This window comes from Myotis yumanensis, unplaced genomic scaffold (assembly GCF_028538775.1).
Source record: "Myotis yumanensis isolate MYYU_CA2020_CCGP unplaced genomic scaffold, mMyoYum1.0.hap1 SCAF_13, whole genome shotgun sequence".
NCBI classification, from domain to species: Eukaryota; Metazoa; Chordata; class Mammalia; order Chiroptera; family Vespertilionidae; genus Myotis; species Myotis yumanensis.
Window position 1 is genome coordinate 5,567,850 of NW_027223764.1, and position 16,790 is coordinate 5,584,639.

General features: G+C 59.6%; 2 protein-coding genes across 3 annotated transcripts; both read right to left on the reverse strand.

The window, feature by feature from the left end:
• Positions 1-1,816: 1,816 nt before the first annotated feature.
• CALY (calcyon neuron specific vesicular protein) lies at positions 1,817-9,755 on the reverse strand. Of its 2 annotated transcripts, none has more exons than XM_070432147.1 (6): positions 9,556-9,755; positions 5,777-5,928; positions 4,638-4,751; positions 3,548-3,661; positions 2,219-2,546; positions 1,817-1,966 (listed from the first exon to the last, which is right to left on the reverse strand). In XM_070432147.1, the coding sequence occupies exons 2-5, from the start codon at positions 5,906-5,908 to the stop codon at positions 2,253-2,255; spliced, it is 654 nt and encodes a 217-aa protein (XP_070288248.1). In that variant the 5' UTR covers positions 5,909-5,928; positions 9,556-9,755; the 3' UTR covers positions 1,817-1,966; positions 2,219-2,252. The 2 variants fall into 2 exon arrangements, with proteins under 2 accessions (XP_070288248.1, XP_070288247.1); XM_070432146.1 differs by having other exon boundaries at positions 2,219-2,549; positions 9,556-9,751.
• A 2,373-nt stretch (positions 9,756-12,128) lies between these two features.
• On the reverse strand, positions 12,129-16,067 carry FUOM (fucose mutarotase). Its single transcript, XM_070431790.1, has 6 exons — positions 15,971-16,067; positions 15,258-15,326; positions 13,847-13,917; positions 13,585-13,683; positions 12,800-12,873; positions 12,129-12,560 (listed from the first exon to the last, which is right to left on the reverse strand). Exons 1-6 carry the CDS (start codon positions 16,053-16,055, stop codon positions 12,494-12,496), a joined length of 465 nt encoding a protein of 154 aa, XP_070287891.1. The 5' UTR covers positions 16,056-16,067; the 3' UTR covers positions 12,129-12,493.
• Between the last annotated feature and the right edge of the window lie 723 nt (positions 16,068-16,790).

Genomic DNA, 16,790 nt, shown 5'->3' on the forward strand with positions numbered 1-16,790 from the left:
GGATAGAGAGCTAGAAACATCGATGAGAGAGAAACATCGACCAGCTGCCTCCTGCACATCTCCCACTGGGGATGTGCCCGCAACCAAAGTACATGCCCTTGACCGGAATCGAACCCGGGACCTTTCAGTCCACAGGCCGACGCTCCATCCACTGAGCCAAACCGGTTTGGCTATATTTATAAATTTTTATAATTGTATAAATTTAAAAAATTTAATGCAGCAACACTACTTCTAGGAACTTGCCCCTGAAGATAAATCTCCAAGAATAAAAAATACATATGTGGCCCCAGCCAGGTGGGTCAGTTGGCTGGAGTGTTGTCTTGTACACCGAAAGGGTTTGGATTCGATTCCCGGTCAGGGCACATACCTCGATGACGGGTTCGATCCCTGGTGGAGCTGGTATGGGAGGCTACTGACGGATGTTTCTCTCATCAATGTATCTCTCTCACATTGATGTTTTTCTCTCTCCCCCTTCCTCTACCTCTGGAACCAATGGGAAAATACCCTCAAGGGAGCATTTTTTAAAAAGTATAAATTACTCACTCATTGTAGCATTGTTTGTATTGCAAAATATGGTAAACAACCTAAAGGCCAAGTGCAGGAGTTTATGCTAATGAGATGATTCAAGATGGGGCAGACAGCATCTGGATGGGGGCTCAGGGAAGGCTGGCCTCCAGAAGACCAATGCATGAGAACGTAGGCACCTCTCTTTGGGGAGCGGGCTGGATACTGGGTTATGAAAGCTCTTGAGCAAGGAGATTTGGATGCCAAAGAGGGCACAGCAGCACTTCCAGGGATGCAAACCCTAAAACACAGCCTCTCCAGCTGATTGTGACAGTGTATTGCATAAGTCAAGGTCAGCCTACAGAGTGTCTGCTCACTTCAGACCTGCCCAGGTCATGACAGCCTGAGCTGTCCCAGATGGAAGTGGGTAAGACAACACAACGTGGGTCCTGGGTTGGATCCTGGGTCAGGTGTGTGCGTGTGTGTGTGTGTGTGTGTGTGTGTGAGCTTGTGGGTTTTTTCCTACAAAGAACATTATTGAGACGATTAAGAAACTATTAATAAGGTATGTAGATTAGATAATATGATTGTTTCAAAGCTAAATTCCTGGTTTTGATAATTGCATGGAGTGATGTAGAAAATATGCCCTTGTTGTAAGGAAATCCACATTGAGGTATTTAAGGTAAAGAAGTAGTTGCCTCTCAACTGACTCAGAAAAAACTTCGGGTAAATGAAAGCTAGAGAAATGATACAGGCCAGATAGATAGATATAGATGAATGGGTTGATAGATAATGATGGATAGACTGAGGGGTGGATGGATAGAAGGAGCCCAGCGATTAAGGACACTGCATAGCCAAGTCTTCCCTGACCCCCCAGAACCACCCTCCTCCTCACACCCAAGTTTGTTCCCACTCCACTACCCACCTGGCCTCCATTGTGCCACGGTTTCCCTCACAGCCCACTTCCTGGGCACTACCCACTGTTCCTAGGGTGCCCGGACCCCCCCTCCCCTTTGCCACCCAGGTCTGGAGGCTCCCTTGGGTGCAGGTGAAGTTATTGTACTGTAGCCGGGGGGCGGGGGGGGGGGGGAGAGAGAGAGAGAGAGAGACCACAAGGCCCTGTGTACTGGTGGCTTTGACCCCCAGGCCCACCGCGCAGGGGCCCCTCTCCCCAGGCCCACATAGTTCTTCAGGGGTCCTTCCGCTGGTGGGGACATGAGGCGGGGGGGGGGGGGGGGGGGGGCTCAACCACATGGGGGTTGGGGACAGGAGAAGGGCGGAGCGACCGAGGATGCTCAGGGTAACCAAGAGGCCAGGTGGATGTGAATCTTTATTTAGAGAAAAGCGACAGAGCTAGAGGCTCCTGGCGGCAGGCGGCAGCGGGGGTCCTGGGAACAGGGGCACGACCACGTGGTGGGACAGCATCTGGCGGGGCGGTCACGGGTGCCGCGGGCGGGGGGCGCTGCGGAGAAGGGCGGAGGGGTGAGACCGCCCATTTCCGTGGGGCCCCCCCCTCTCCCGCCACGGGTTCACCTGCTCCGACCTGGCCCCCCTGCCCCCGCCGGGGGCGCGCAGACAGCAGTCACAGCAGCCGCGTGGGGGGGGGGGACAACACCCCAGGGTAAGGGGTGGGTCCCGCATGGGGTGGGGGTGCAGGGAGGAGGTCCCTGGCCCTGAGTGGTGGCCCGGCCAGAGTCCCCGTCCAGCGGCTCACCTACGGGGCTTCGTGGCTTCGGGCGTGGTGGCCGTCACTGCGGGGCCGGGGCCGGGGGCGGGACGCTCCCCTCCGCCTTCAGCGCCGCCTCCTTCTCGGCGCCCGCCGCCAGCTTCCCGGGGGCCTCGGTGGTCGCCGGGCCCGCCTGGGTGGGCGCCTTGGGCGCCTCCTTGAAGGCGGGATGGATCTTCCTCCAGACCACGGGGGGCTCGGTGCCCTGCTTGCGGTTCAGCGGGTAGGCCCCCATGGCCGCCAGGATGCTGCGGTGGCGCTCGGGGCCCATCTCCGCATAGTACATCTCCAGGGACAGCGGGGTGCACATCTTGTGCTGCTGCAGGGGCGGGGCGCGGCGGGTCAGGGGGCGGGGCTGCCCCTGGGCTCAGGTGTGCAAATGGGGGTGAGCTCCCCTGGATGACACGGACCACGAAGCACTAAGCAGCAGCCACATTTGTGCGTCCCAGGAGGGGAGGGCCGGGACCTCTAGGCCTTCCTGTCCCTTCTGCTCTGGAGCAGCTCAGTAATACTGCGCACAATCGCCCGAGATACATTTGTTTCTGCCCTAATTTCCAGCCACCCAAGTTGGCCTCCAATTCAGAAGTGGGGGGTCCATGGAGCGTCAACCCCTCACAGAAGGAGGGTGGTGGCCCCTCCCCAGGAGTGAAGGGGAGGGGCTCCGAGAGCACACCCCAGCCCACCCCCACCCAGAGCACATGGAGGGAATCCCAGCGAGTGGGAGACAGGGAACCCTTGGGAATGCAGACAGGCCTCCCAGGCCCCCATCTCAAGAACGCGGGGGTTAGGGTGAAAGTAGATTTCACTACTGAAAAATTAGAGGCGTTAGGAAAATACACTAAAAAGGCTAAAAACCCTTACGAAAGTTAAGAGAGAGAAAAGAGAAGGGAGGAAATATTTGCCAGCTGTGGGGAAAGGTTAATGTCACATCACATAGAAGGCCCGCACAGGTCAGCGAGGGAGAGAGCAGCACCTCTGGTGCAGAGCAGATGCTGACCTGGGAGGACTGAGTGGCCAGCTCACCTCTGTCCCTGCACCTCCTCCCTGAGGTTTTACTTGGTTCTTACTCACAGGACGACAACGTTTCTTGCTAAAACACCTTTTCCTTGAATCTTTCAAAAGAGGATTTGAATGTTTTCTGGGAAGGTAACCGGAGCACAAGGAGCTAGGAGATCCTAATCCCACAGGAGCAGGACACGCCCTGGGCTCCCCCGGGGGCACCCGTCCCCATGCTTCCCCTGGAGACCCCCAGGGCCCCTCCCTGGTACTCTGCCTGGGGACCCCTGCCCCGCTCTGGGCCCAGCTTGCCTGCCTTACCCGAACCAGGAAGCCATCCGGGCAGGTGAACTGGTCGTACCAGAGGGCCTTGTACATGATCAGGAGGCAGCCCATGAGTGCCATGACGAAGGCCAGCATACGTGCTGGGGGCATCTGCAGGTGAGGGAGAGGAGAGGAACCCATGGGCGGCGGGGGGGGGGGGGGGGGGGGGTGCGGGCACGGAACCCAGCCTGGGCTCCTGGGACAGTCCTCATGATAGGGCTGCGAACCCAGCTGAGCCCCTCAACCAACCCTGCTAGCCCGTGGGGGGCTGGGGGGGGAGGCTTTCCTTCTCAGAAACAATAGGGGAAAGGGGCAGGTTTTACTATGGAAACATGAAAGGCTTTAGAAATAGTACAGGGAAAAGGAGAGAAATCGTTATTCGTAAAATTAATAATGCTAAAGAAAAGGGTGGGAGAAAATATTTGCCAGAGGCCCTAGCAGGAAAAGCGACTTTCTATAGTATGTATAAAACCAACAAGCCCGGCCGGCATGGCTCAGTGGTTGAACGTCAACCTATGAGCCAGGAGGTCACGGTTTGATTCCTGGTGGGGCACATGCCCAGGGTGCAGGCTCGATCCCCAGTGTGGGGTTTGCAGGAGGCAGCCGATCAATGATTCTCTCATTGACACTTCTATCTCTCTCTCTCCTTCTTCCTTCCTCTCTAAATTCAATTAAAAAAATTCTTTTTAAAAAGAAAGGAAACCAACGATCACTAAGGAGGAGACAAATGACCTGCTAGGAAGGCGGCTGCACGCATTGCCCACAGTGTCTGTCACCCACTGTGCAGCCGGAGGGGGGCTCTGGGTCCCACTGGCCATAGGTCAGCCTGGCGCTGCTCAGCCCCAAGTCCCTCAGCACCCCCACCCCTAAGCACCCAGCCTTCGTTCCCACCCCACCGTGCCTCTGAATGGGCACTTCCTTGTCCAACTTCCCTGACAGCAGCAGCCTGAGAAAGGGGGCCCAGCCTACCTGGCCCAGCCCTGGGTGCTCAGGGCCTGTGGCTGCCTCAGCACCTTGATCCTAATCTGACTCTCCACGGGACTGCCCCCCCACCCCCAGAAGCACTGGGTGGCAAGGGTTCGGTTACCCCGCGTCCTTCCTCTGGGCTGGTGGAGGCCAGCTTCTGGGCCTCTATGTCTGGGAACTTCTTCAGCTGTTCTGTGGAGGGCAGTCCATATTCCGTCTGTGTCTTGATGACCACCTGTGCAAAGAGATGACCCAGGAGGACCCTGAGCTGGGAGGGCTGGGAAGGGATGGGGCAGGGGCTCAGCGGCCCAGCAGTGGTGTGGGTCCTGATCATCTGCCAGGACTGTCCAGTGCCTGGGCTCCAGTGACTACAAGCTGAGGCCAGGGGAAAGTGGGTGCTGCAAGTCTGCTGGGTCCGTGGCAGCCATGAGGCCAGGCCAGACCATGGACGGAGCCCCTCTATCTGCTGGCTGCCTTCAGCTCTGAAGGTCCCACCTCTTCCCACCAGGCGCTTCCCCTTGTGGCCCCACAGCTTGCCTCCCCTTCCAGGGAGTCACCCTGATTCCTCTTCTGGGTCCCAGAGGACTGAGGGCCCTTCCATAGAGGGCACAGGCAGCTGCGGTCCCGTGCTCTGTGTGTTCCTAGGAGCAAGGACTGGGCCTTCCCAAGGTGTCCACTGAGAACTGGGTCCAGAATCGAAGTAGATGCAATGGAAGCCCAGATCGCTGGAGAACTGCCCTCAGCCAATGCCTGAGGGTGGGGGGGAGGCGGCTGTCCTCATGGTCCCCAGCCAATAGCTGACAGATATGGGTACAGATGGCCACCTTGCCCCAGTTAGGACAACTCTTGGTGTCACTCATACTCCGGAGTTCACATGGGATCAGGCAGGGCTACGCTGAGCTCTGCTTCTCACAGATTCCCACTGAAACCTCCCTCTCCACCAGCCACTGTCCCCAGGACCCTATCTCTGGCTTGATCCAAGACACAGTGTGCCCAGCAGGACAGGGGGGAATTTTGCTTGCTGAGTCCCCACTGGGCAGCACTATGGTCTGGGTGCTGTCTTCTAAACGGTGCGTGAATCTTCAGTCACCTGTGGCCAGGTTACCCCGTTTACAGATGAGGACAGGGTGGCTCTGGGGGATGAGGGAGCTGATTGCATGTGGCCCTGGGTTCCTACCCAGCTGGCCCTTCCTCAGCCTGCCCTCCTGCACCTACCCAGTGCAGGCTGATAAGGATCCCCCACTGGCCCAGGCCACTCACCTGGTCAGAGTATGGTGGCTGGAGCTGGCTGACATCCAGGGGGCTGATCAGAGGGACGCTGTCCATGGTAACTCCATCCTGGTACCCGAGGTCTCTGCCGAACTTCCCGAAGCTGAAGCCCAGCTTCACCATGGTGGATGGTGGTCCTTGTCCTGTCCAGAGGCAGACACAGGGTCACTGCACACTGGCCACCTAGCAGATGTCCCCCCAGCAGGCCCTGGACAGAGTGGGCTCAGAGAAGACTGGCCCCAATGCTCCTCACGCCAGAGCTGGGGTGGGCTGTGACTGGCCAGGCCAAACTCCCTTTCTGGCCCCTGGGCTCCCTCGGGGCCCCACCGCTGTGCAGGGATGGCACCTCAGACCAGTGACTGTCCAGACACACAAGGGCAACGGAGTCTTCCACTGGCCCACCTGCTAGAGGACAGTCTAAAGGCAGTGACTCCAATCAACAGAAAACAATCTCTGATAGAAGCCTGGGGGTAGGGTGGCCAGACTTAGCAAATACAGGACACTGGTTAAATCTGAATTTCAGACAAAAAGGATTCTCCTTCTCCTTCCTCTCCTCCTCCTCCTCCTCCTCCTCTTCCTCTTCCACCTTTAGTATAAGTACATCCCATGCAATATAGGACATACTGATTCTAAAAAGTTATTTGTTGTCTATTTGAAATTCAAATTTAACTGGGCATCCTGTGTTTTAACTGGCAACTCTCCTAAAGATGCAAGAGTAACAAGATCTACAGAAGAGGACGTCGGTGAATGCTAGCTGGGAGGACAGAGTAGCAGTGGTGTACACAGGGCCGGGCCACCTGGAAAGCGGGCATCCCTGACAAGAGGGGAGAGTCAGGAGGATGAGTGGGAGATGGAGACAAAAGGCCCTTTGCCATGAGTTCTGTAAATCATGGTGCTAGAGGACTTAGCCACGCTGTGGGGCAGGGGAAAGGAAGAAGAGGAGAGGCCTGGGCAAGAGAAGGTCACGCATTATTCACAGGCAAACCATCTCTTGTGAATAGAAAACCCAAGAGAATCTACAGGTAAATTATGAAGATTGAAAAGTGAGTTCAGTGTGGCTCAGTGGTTGAGTGTAGACCTCATGAACCAAGAAGTCTTTGGTTCAATTCCCAGTTAGGGCACATGCCTGGGTTGTGGGCTCAATCTTCAGCAGGGGGAGTGCAGGAGGCAGCCGATTGATGTAACATCTATGTTTCTATCTCTCCCTTTCTCTCTAAAATCAATATAAACATATTTTTAAAAAGAGCTCAACAAGCTGGTGGACTTAAGGTATTCAGAAAGCAATTATATTTCTATATATCAGTGACAAAAAATTAGAAAATGCTTTTTTTTGAAAGATTCCTTAAACAGTATCAGAAATAGCAACTGCTCAGGAATAGGTCTAACAAGAGATGAGAAGGACCTCCATGAGAAAACCATCACCACCCCCAAACACTCTCCCTGTAACAGCCCCACCAACGCCTCCGGTGACCACTGTCTCATGCCCCAGCGGGTTCCAGGTGTGGGCAGGCAGGGTGGGAACAGAGGAGGAGGCCTGTCCAGGCAGAGAGGCAGAGAGATGCCGGGCAAGGAAGGAGTCCAGGGCTGTGCGGGGCGTGTGTGGCAGGTGGGGCGGGGTGGGGTGGGCAGTCAGAAACCGCCACTGTAATGCGGACTGGAAGCCGCAGGCTGGGCAGAGAGAGGCCGCCCCATCGTGGACTCTAAGGCCCTTTCTTGGGGGTGTGCGCCTAGCCCAGGGCCCTTACCGATCCTCAAAGCGCCCCCAAGGCCCACCCCCAGGCTGGGGGCGGGGCTCTTCCCAAGGAGGGGCGGGGCCCAGCCGAGGCTCAGCCCTGGAGGGCGCCGGGGCACCTGGCCCGGGCGGGCGGGCGGGCATTCGTCACCCGGCCCCTGCAGACGACATCGGCGCTCAGTGACGCAGAGGTGGTCGGGCAGCCATCAGAGTAAATATAAAGAGGCCCGGTGCGAGGAAGAAATAGAACCCCCGCCGCGAAGACCACTGGAGATGCAGATGAGGGGGCGGTGGGAGGTGGGGCGGCGAGTGCCCAGGGCTTGAGGGGAGGTGGGGGGGCCAGGGGTGCGCCACCCGGGGAAGGAGCCTGGAGGCCTTCACGCAGTGGACGCCCCACGTGGCTCAAAAACCCCGGTCTGCGGCCGAGAATTGAGCTCGGTCTGTGTCAGGTGGGCGACCGTGCCCGCTGGAAGGCCGAGGGCCACCCCCCCCCCCCCCGCCCCCATAAGGAGCTCCGCTTCTGGGGTCGGTCCCCTTTGAGCCAAACGTAAAGTCCAACGCAGCTTGACGTCCCCGTTACGTCATCGCGGGTTTCCACAGCAACGAGACGAGCTTTTGATGCCTGGTCTTCATGAGGAGAAGCTATTTGGGGCCCTTTGGACCTTTCACGTCTAGTTCCAGGCCCCGTGCCGGGGCAGAGGGGCAGAATGCTGGGGGAGGGGCTGGCTGCGCTAGGTACCCCCTCTCCCCCAACACGCCGTTCCTTCGCTGTCACGGGACCTACTGGGCGAGGGGGCGGCGGGGGAGGGGAGCGCATTCACATGACGGACACAGAAGTCCACGGAACGGGGCGGGGGGGGGGGGGTCGCCTCTATCCTCCCGCCCGCTTCCCTCCTTCCACACGCGCGGTGATTGTGTCTTCTCCTGGGTCACCGGCTCCCCACCCGCTGCTGGCTCCTGGGAGGATGGGGGGGGGGGGGGGGGCGGTGCAGCCTCCTCTCCGAGGCTTGGGGAGGGGCTATAGGATGAGCGGCAAGTCTGTGCTGATGGGTGGATGGATGGGGGTGGCCACGGGCTCTTAGGTGGGAGCCACGAAGCTCGGATACAGGTCACGTCACCGACTCGCTTTCGCAGCCCCCACCGGGGACGCTGCGTCAGGAGGCGCGCGCCCCTGCGCACGGGCACCAGCCTCCGCGCGCCTCGGGCTGCAACTGCGTAGCGCGGGGGCCTGCGATCTTAGCGGGAACCCAGCAGCGCCCCCCACCCCGCCCCCCGCCCAGCCGCCCTCCTGCCCCTCGCCCTGCAGGCCGAGCGTGGGTTTGGCTCCTGCTTCAAGGGCAGGTTGACTTTGGGCTAGCAGCCCAGCCCTGAGGGCCCAGGAGCGGGGAGGGGTGCGGTGGGGTGGGGAGACCTAGGGCTGCACCCGGCCTTGGCTTCCCACGTCCCAGTCCGTCACCTGTGGCCGGCACCCAGAGCTGCCGCTGCAGGTGGTTCCGAGACTCCCCTCCCTGCTCCTGGCCCCACGCAGCCGGCCCACCCCCTCCCGAAGCCCGAAGCGTTTCTCGGTGCTGGGGCGCGACGCTCCTTGGTCAACCCCTTACTCCCCTCTCCCTACACACACCCCCAAGACAGACTGGGGTCCTGGAACTGCCCCCCCCCCCCCCATCTCAGGATGGCCGCAACCGCTGACTCAGATTTGCTGGGCTGGAGCCGGTCACGGGGAGGGGCTGCGGTCACCATGGCGGGGGCTGATGTCCAGCCGTCCTAACCCACCCAAGCTTCCCCGCTCCGCTGAGGACGGGGGATGTGCGAGGCGAGACACCGCGGCCCTTCTGGACGGTCCAGGCCGCAGTTCGCCCCGCCGGCCCCCCAGTCGTCCGGGTCAGCGCAGACCCCACAGGAGGACCCGGGTCCGCCACGGGGCTCCCCTCCATACACGCCTCCTGCACACGCACCTGCATACCCGCACACCCCCGCCTACCGCCGCCCTCACCCCCACCCCCAGGGCTCCATAGGGATAAATGTGGAAATGGCTCACAAGCGGCTCCAACGCGCTGCTGCGGCAGAATGCGGTCTCCGGAGGAGGATGCGGTTCCAGACGCTTCGCAGCCGCAGTCGGGGTGGGGCGGGGGAGGGGCCGAGCCCCAGACCGAGGCTGCTGTTGCTGGGGAGACGCAGGCTGGGGGAGGGGAGCCCGCAGCCTGCCCCCCACCCGAGCTGCACCGGGCACCACAGCCTCACACCCCCTCCCACGCGTGCGCGCGCACACACCTCACGCAGGGCACAGAGCTCTGGCCAGCTGAGGCCTGACTGCTCCTGCACCTGGGCGTGTCGGGGCTCTCAGTCCTGGATTCGGCCAGGCTCCCAGACTCTCCCTCCCGCCTGCCTTGGTCAACTGGGTTGAGATCCAGCTGGGTTTGGCCCCCACCCACTCGGAGGAGGGCCTCCTTCTCCTGTTTCAGCGTCTGGAGCGGGGGCTGTCCGCTTTCCTTGGGCAAGCCAGTCACTCCTGGTCACTGTTGCCCCGGCACCTGCTCGGTCCTGGCAGAGAAGGCGCTCAGCAGGTGTTTGGTGAGTGTCATGGGAGACGTGACCCCCCTCCCCCAAGGGCTCAGCCCCGCTCACAGCTGGAGGACAGCGATGGCAGCAGCTGGATGAGCGCTCCACCCCTTTTGCTGTTGAATACCGTCCCATGTTCAGATGGGCCTCCTTTTATCCATCCATCCACACAGGCCTCTGGACCGTTGCTGGTTTTGTCTGTTCATGTTGCATGGATGCTCTTGGAGTCCTTGTGCCGACACAGCTTCATTTCTCTTGGGTGGGTATCTAGGAGTGGAGTTGCCAGGTAGGATGGTAGCTCACATTTCACTTTTAAAGAAAATGCTAAAATAAAATTTTTTTCCAAAGTGGCTGCACCATGGTACATCCACCAGCCATGTATGAGGCTTCAGTTTCTCCACACACCCTCCTCAGCACTTGCTACTGTCTGTCTTTTTTTAAAAAAAATTATAGTCATCTCTATGAGTTTGCTAGTCCCACCCCCTGACCTCAGAGGAAGGGAGAGGGGCTGGAAGTTGAACCAATCACCAGGGCTAAGGATTCCATCAATCATGCCTATGTAATGAAGCCTCCATAAAAACCCAAAAGGACAGGGTTCGGAGAGCTTCCAGGTTGGCGAACACATGGAGATTTGGGGGGACGTTTCCCCAGACCTTGCCCATGCATCTCTTCCATCTGGCTGTTCCCGAGTTGTATCCTTTTATAGTAAACCAGTGATCCAGTGAGTAAAACGTATCTGGGTTCTCTGAACTGCTCTGGCAATTTGGTCCAACCCAAGCAGGGGGTCATGAGAACCTCCAACCTATAGCCAGTTGGTCATTGTTATTGGTGACCAGATTCATTAAAGGCCTCGGTGCCAATACAAAATGGGCAAGCATTCATGTCACCAAAGAATTGAACCCAACACCTTTCAGTGCATGGGACCACACCCAACCAACTGAGCTGCAATGGCCAGGGTGATGTCCAAATGTATTTCATTGTACATTTGAAATGTGTATTTTACCATTGGTCAATCAAACCTCAATAAAACTGTTTAAAGAAAGGCCCTTGTGTGCCTGGCAGTGGCCATGGGGTCTGAGGTTGAGCCCTTGCAGTGATGGGCCCAAGACAGAGTCCCTTCCCCAGGCTGAACCCCATTTCTTCACTCAATGGGCTTGCCAGCCCCCCAGGCTCTCTGAGAGGTCAGGACACCAGTCCCCACATGGAGCCTCTGCCAAGCCCTGAGGGACAGAGACCCAGGAGCCCCCAGTCATCCAGCTCCCACATTCACGTGGCTGTAGGAAGATCTGGAGGAAGAGGGACCTCAGGGAGAGACCCTGGAGTCTGGGACAATGGCTGGCGGGAATTTCTTCCAACCTGAGACCCAGTCTGAGCATCTCGCCGGGTGCCATCAGAGACTCACAGGCTCCCTTCAGGCCAGCCCTCTGCCTGGGCAGCCCCTATCCTCCCATCCTTTGCACCACCCCACCCTCATTTCCCAGGACAGCTCAGGCTTTAGTCAGTAGGCACTCAACCACTGGGCTGAGGGAACACAGGCATGGGGCCCAGCTGGCACCCCAGGCAGCCCTCCACCCAGGGCCATCCTACCCCCATCCCACCAGCACCACCTCCAGACCAGCCCTGCCACCTGCCCTCCTGCCTTTGGGGCTGAAGAAAGGGCCTTGGTCCCCTCTCTAAGGGCCACCCCAGTGTCTGCAGCTGGAGGAACTGATGCATAAGCCTCCACTCCACTCAGGGCCACCTGAGTGGCGACTGCACCTACCTCCAGTCCTGCAGTGTGCGGTCACCACAGCCCCCCACCCAGGTCCCCAGGTCCTTAGGTTGCAGGAGGGTGCCTACCTGTGTGACCTCTGGTCTCACACCCAGGAACTCACCGAGTCAAGAGGCCCAAACCTATTGGGAGGTGGAGGCCTACTTCCCATCTGAGGCTCCATCTCGGGCACCTGGGGGCTGCCCTCGGGAGCCAGCTGCCTCTCTGTGCTCTGCCTTTGTGAGTGAGAATGGTACTGTTGCTTAAAACTTTGGACTGAACATTGACATTTTTCCACCATATTTCTTTTTAAAAAATACTTTTTTATTGATTTTAAAAAGAGAGGAAGGGAGAGGTAGAGAGATCGAAACATTGATGAGAGAGAAACTTCAATCAACCACCTTATGCATGCACCCATTGGGGATTGAGCCCGAAACCCAGGCATGTGCCCCGACTGGGAATAGAACCAGTGACCTCTTGGTTCAATCACTGAGCCACACCGGCTGGGCTCCATCATTTTTCAGATAGAGGGAATTCCAGCCGATCAGCAGCCCCCAAGGACCTGCCGGTCACACGCCCTGGCTGGGTGAGGTCTGCGTGCTGCCAGGAGGGCAGGGCCTGGTGGTAGTGTTGTCGGGCTCAGGGGTCCTGATTCCTCCTCACCCGTCTAGAACAGGGCTTCGGGGGCCAGCACCCCCTTCTTGAGAATGAGGTTTCCATAGAGGGCCGTCTCCCTGCACAAGGAGCTGAGCTGAACCCAGAGCCGAGCCAGGATGCCCAGACCCCTGCTGTGCACCACCGCTGGACAGCTCAGTGACCCCATTCCCTGGGGACCATCTGTCTCAGGGGGGGCAGGGGCTGAGCAGAGGGTGGGGGAGCTCTGGAGTGGGGAGAGGGAGGGCCTCACACTCAGCCCAGACCCAGTTAGACCCAGGCAACCCATCAGGACCCAGTGGATCCAGCCAGAACTCACCCAGTTGCTACAACAGCAAAAGCTTTCTTGGCTTGCTGATAAAACTCAAACCTCTCTATCTTCTCAAGGGGGCTCTGGAAGGCAAACCAATGTGGTTGAGGGACCCTGCCCAGAAACCCCATGGGCCCAGCAGGGGCATCAGGAGGCATGGTCTCTCTGAGCTTCATTTCTCTGGTTCTCCAGGCAAGGGTCCCAAGGATGCTCGGCCTCCTACCTGCAAGGACCAGGCACTGGGGGATGGGGGGGGAGGGGGTGAATGGGAGGGAGGCAGGCTGTGGTGGGTGAGATGCCTGCTGTGCTTGGTGGCCGCCTGCCTGGGACCCCTGAGCCCCTCTGATCTGCCCCAGGGGTGGGGTAGGGGAGCCACTGTCCAGGACAGGAGCCCCAGGTGTCCTCTCTTCAGGTAGGTCCTACCCAAGACCTGCCTGTGTGGGTGGTCCCGGGAGGACAGGCTCAACCCCTTGCAGGGTGGGATGGTGTCAGGGGTGTCACACAAAATCAGACCAGGCCTCTGACCACAAGATGGGGGCCTGGGGTACCCTACTTGCCCTGGCTCCACTTGGAGAGGCTGGGATGGGTAAGGGCCCGTAGGCAGACAGGTCAGGATCCTGGGAAAACATAGGAAGCTGGGGGCCAGAGGGTGGTCCCACAGTCACGCTCCAACTGCGGGTGAATAGGCGCTCACACAACCATGGGGCAGAGTTTTGGGCCTGTCCTTCCTTCCTCCCAGGCCTCCAAGGAAGCGTAGAGGGTCCCAACCCCGTTCTCGGGGGCAGCAGGCTCACCGAGCAGCCAGCCTCCACGAGGATGGACTGGTAGCTCTTCCACACCGGGGTCTGGAGGCCCCTCTCCTTGTCACTGGACACCAGCTCCATGACAGCAGCCTGGGACAGAGGGGCCAGTCTGTCCCTGGGTGCCTCCAGGCCCCCCTTGTTGGGTGATGGTTAGGGCTCTTCTGATCAGGGTTAGAACCCTTTGAGGACAGATGCTTCCCCCCGCCCCGCCAAGGCAGGGGTGCCCTCTGAGGTCTGGAAAAGGGGCCCTCACCGGACTCTCCACATAGGTGTCCAGTGGCAGCAGCTTCAGCACGGCCTCCAGGAGCTGCGGGATGCCCAGGCCTGAGGGCAGAGTGCTGGCCTCAGACGCCAGCCCTCCCAACCCAGGTGCCCACAGCGCCACCTGGTGGCTGGGCCTGGCCACACGGTCTCACTCAACCACCAGGGACGGACTTGGGCCCAGGATAGAGGGGCCACAGGCCAACTGCTGCCCCCCTGGTGACACTCATGGAGGTCACACTGGTGTCTCCTCACCCTGGCCGCTGCACCTGTCACTGTCCTGGCACTGGGCCAGCCCTGACCATCCCCTTCACTCTGCACCATGCAGGTTGTTGGGGGTACCCTCAAAACCTATCCACCAGGAGGAGCGCCCTGACATCTCCTTGACCCCAGAGGCTGGGAGTTGCCACCTTTAGCCTGTGACAAGGACAGTGGGGTCTGGGAAGAGGCCTCTTTTGCCCAAGGTGCCCCCAAACCTGTCCCACTTGGCTCCCAGGCCCGAGCTCTCCCATAAAGTGAGTTTCTGGTTGTTAAAGTAACACATGCTCATCGTACAAAATTGGGAAATACAGAAGCCTATGAAAAGGAACCGGCTGTAATCTTACCACATAAAGGAGACCTGCTGCCATCGAAGTTCATCTTCTGCACGATTAGACTTTTCTGCCTGTTTTTCACTCTGAATCCTAATTGCTTGTTCTCCACTAATGCGCACGGTGTGTGTGTGTCACTTTTGGTGGCTGCACTGTGATTTACTTAAACACCCCTTATGTTCCAGCTTTTCCCACGGCCCACCTGGTCCCACCCTCCTCGGGAAGGAGAGCACCTGGTCACCTCGCCCAGGATCTAACCAAGGCCGGCTGGTTCAGCTCCCTGAGTGGGGAGTGGTAGCCAAGGCAATGGGTCAGGATGGGGCCCTCACCCCAAGGTCCCCCTACTCAGTACTGCTGGCTCTGCTCCTACTATCCTCTCTGGAATCTGGCTCACGATCCCTCCCAGCCTCACCTCCCATGCACCGTGAGGGTCAGAGGCTCTCTGAGTATGTGGACACCTGGGGCCTGTGAGGTCAGGTCACCAGTACTGGGATTTTTACATCAGGGTAAAGGCTGAAAACCTGACTGACCTGGGAAAGGTGGGGGCCCCACTGCTCAGTCAGCCAACACGATGCCTAGCCTCCATTTCCCCATTTTCAAGAAGTCACCAAGGGGTGTCAGAAATGGAGCAGGAGGCCCAGGTCACCTCTGGGGGCTGGGGGCTGCAGGGAGCACCTTGAGGGTCCTGGCACATGGGTCACTGTGGGTGCTTGGGGAATGGGTGGAGGTGGGGGCAGAGCTGTAGCACCTGGGGAGCTGGGGCCAGGACCCCCCACCTTTCCAGCCCCGCCTTGCAGGAGGTGGCCTGCTCACCATCTGCGCGGATCTCCTCTGGGCCACACTTGCAGATGGAGGAGGTGGGGAAGTTCGTGTCTGCAAGAACTGAACGGCCAGCTGGGTTAGACATCCTGGAGTCCACATGGGTGTTATGTTACACCATCTCCGCTAGCCTCCCCGCCCTTTCCCAACAGGGAAATCCAAGGGCCAGGGAGGAGAGGGAGGTACCAGGTGAAGGAGAAACTACAGGTGTTAGCACGATGAGGGCGGAGCTTGGACCTGCAGCCTGCACCCTGAATCCCGCCCACAGCCCAGGAAAAGAGAAACAGCCCCAGACACCAGGGACGTGACCCCTCCGGGGCCATGTCGGGAGGGGTCGGGAGCGTGAGCAGCACACAGGGCCTGAGGCCCCTCCCCACCCCTTACACTCGGCTGCGGGAGCGACCTGCCCCTGCCCCGACTTAACCCTGCCCGGGCCAAGGGCACTTGTTCTCGTGACCGCCTGGGGCCAACCAAAGCCTGGGCTGCGGCCTGGGCCAGCCGGAGCCTCGGGAGGGGGTGGAGTCCTGCTCCGAGGAGGGACAGGGCGGCCAAAGCAACGCCTCCACCTCCGGACCCGGCTCTACTTGGGACCATATGGGCCTGGACCCTGCGGGGAGTCCCCACCCCAGCCCCGGCGCCTCCCCTGACTTCTGCCGCGAGGGTGGGGCTCCAGATCCTGAGGCTCGGCCCCCCGCCGACTCACTCACCGATGGTGTCCCCGTGCCCCATCCGCGCCAGGGCGTAAAGCAGCTCTGGGGACAGAAGCGCCGGGATGCCCTTCAGCACCACCATGCTCACAGGAGGAAGGGGTGTGGCCGTGGGCGGGGCCTGCAGGGAGGGGCGGGGCCACTGGAGCTGGAAGTGGGTGGGGCTGCGCCCGGGTGTGTGGTGTGGGACCCAGCTCGGAAGGCACCCTGCAGGGCCTCGCGTCCCTGGCCAGTTCAAGACCCGGACACCCGCGTGTGTTTCTGGTCGGGGCTCCCTATACCCCCCCATCCCCGGTGTCCTGGGGTAGGAAGACCCCGTGGTGGACTTACTCCCTGGGCCTGCCCTGGAGAGGACCTCAAGGGCTGTGTACTGGGAGCACCTGGATGGGGCTCTCCCAGCACCGCCCACCAGCTGAGAGCCACTGTGGCCTGTCTGGATTCCTGACCCACTTAGACTGTCAAAGAATAACTGACTTAGGGCTAAGCCCCTAAATTTAGGGACCATTTGTTATACAGCAATAGCTGACCAATGCAGGTGGCTCCTGTGCCCTGCTGACACTGCCCCTGGCCTCCAGCCTGTGTCTGCTCTCCCCCCACTCAGGCTGTGGGGCAGACAGCAGCACAGGCCCCTGAGTGCACTGACCTAGTCACACTCTCACTTAAGAACCCACCACCAAACTCAATGCTCAGCCTGCAGATGGGCTCCTGCTTAGCTCCAGTGGGCCTCAGCCCTCCCTGCTCTGGCTCCTCAGCCCTCACCTTGCAGGGCTGCCCTGCTTACCTACCCACCTACCTGCCCTGCATCCCAGAGGCCAGCCCA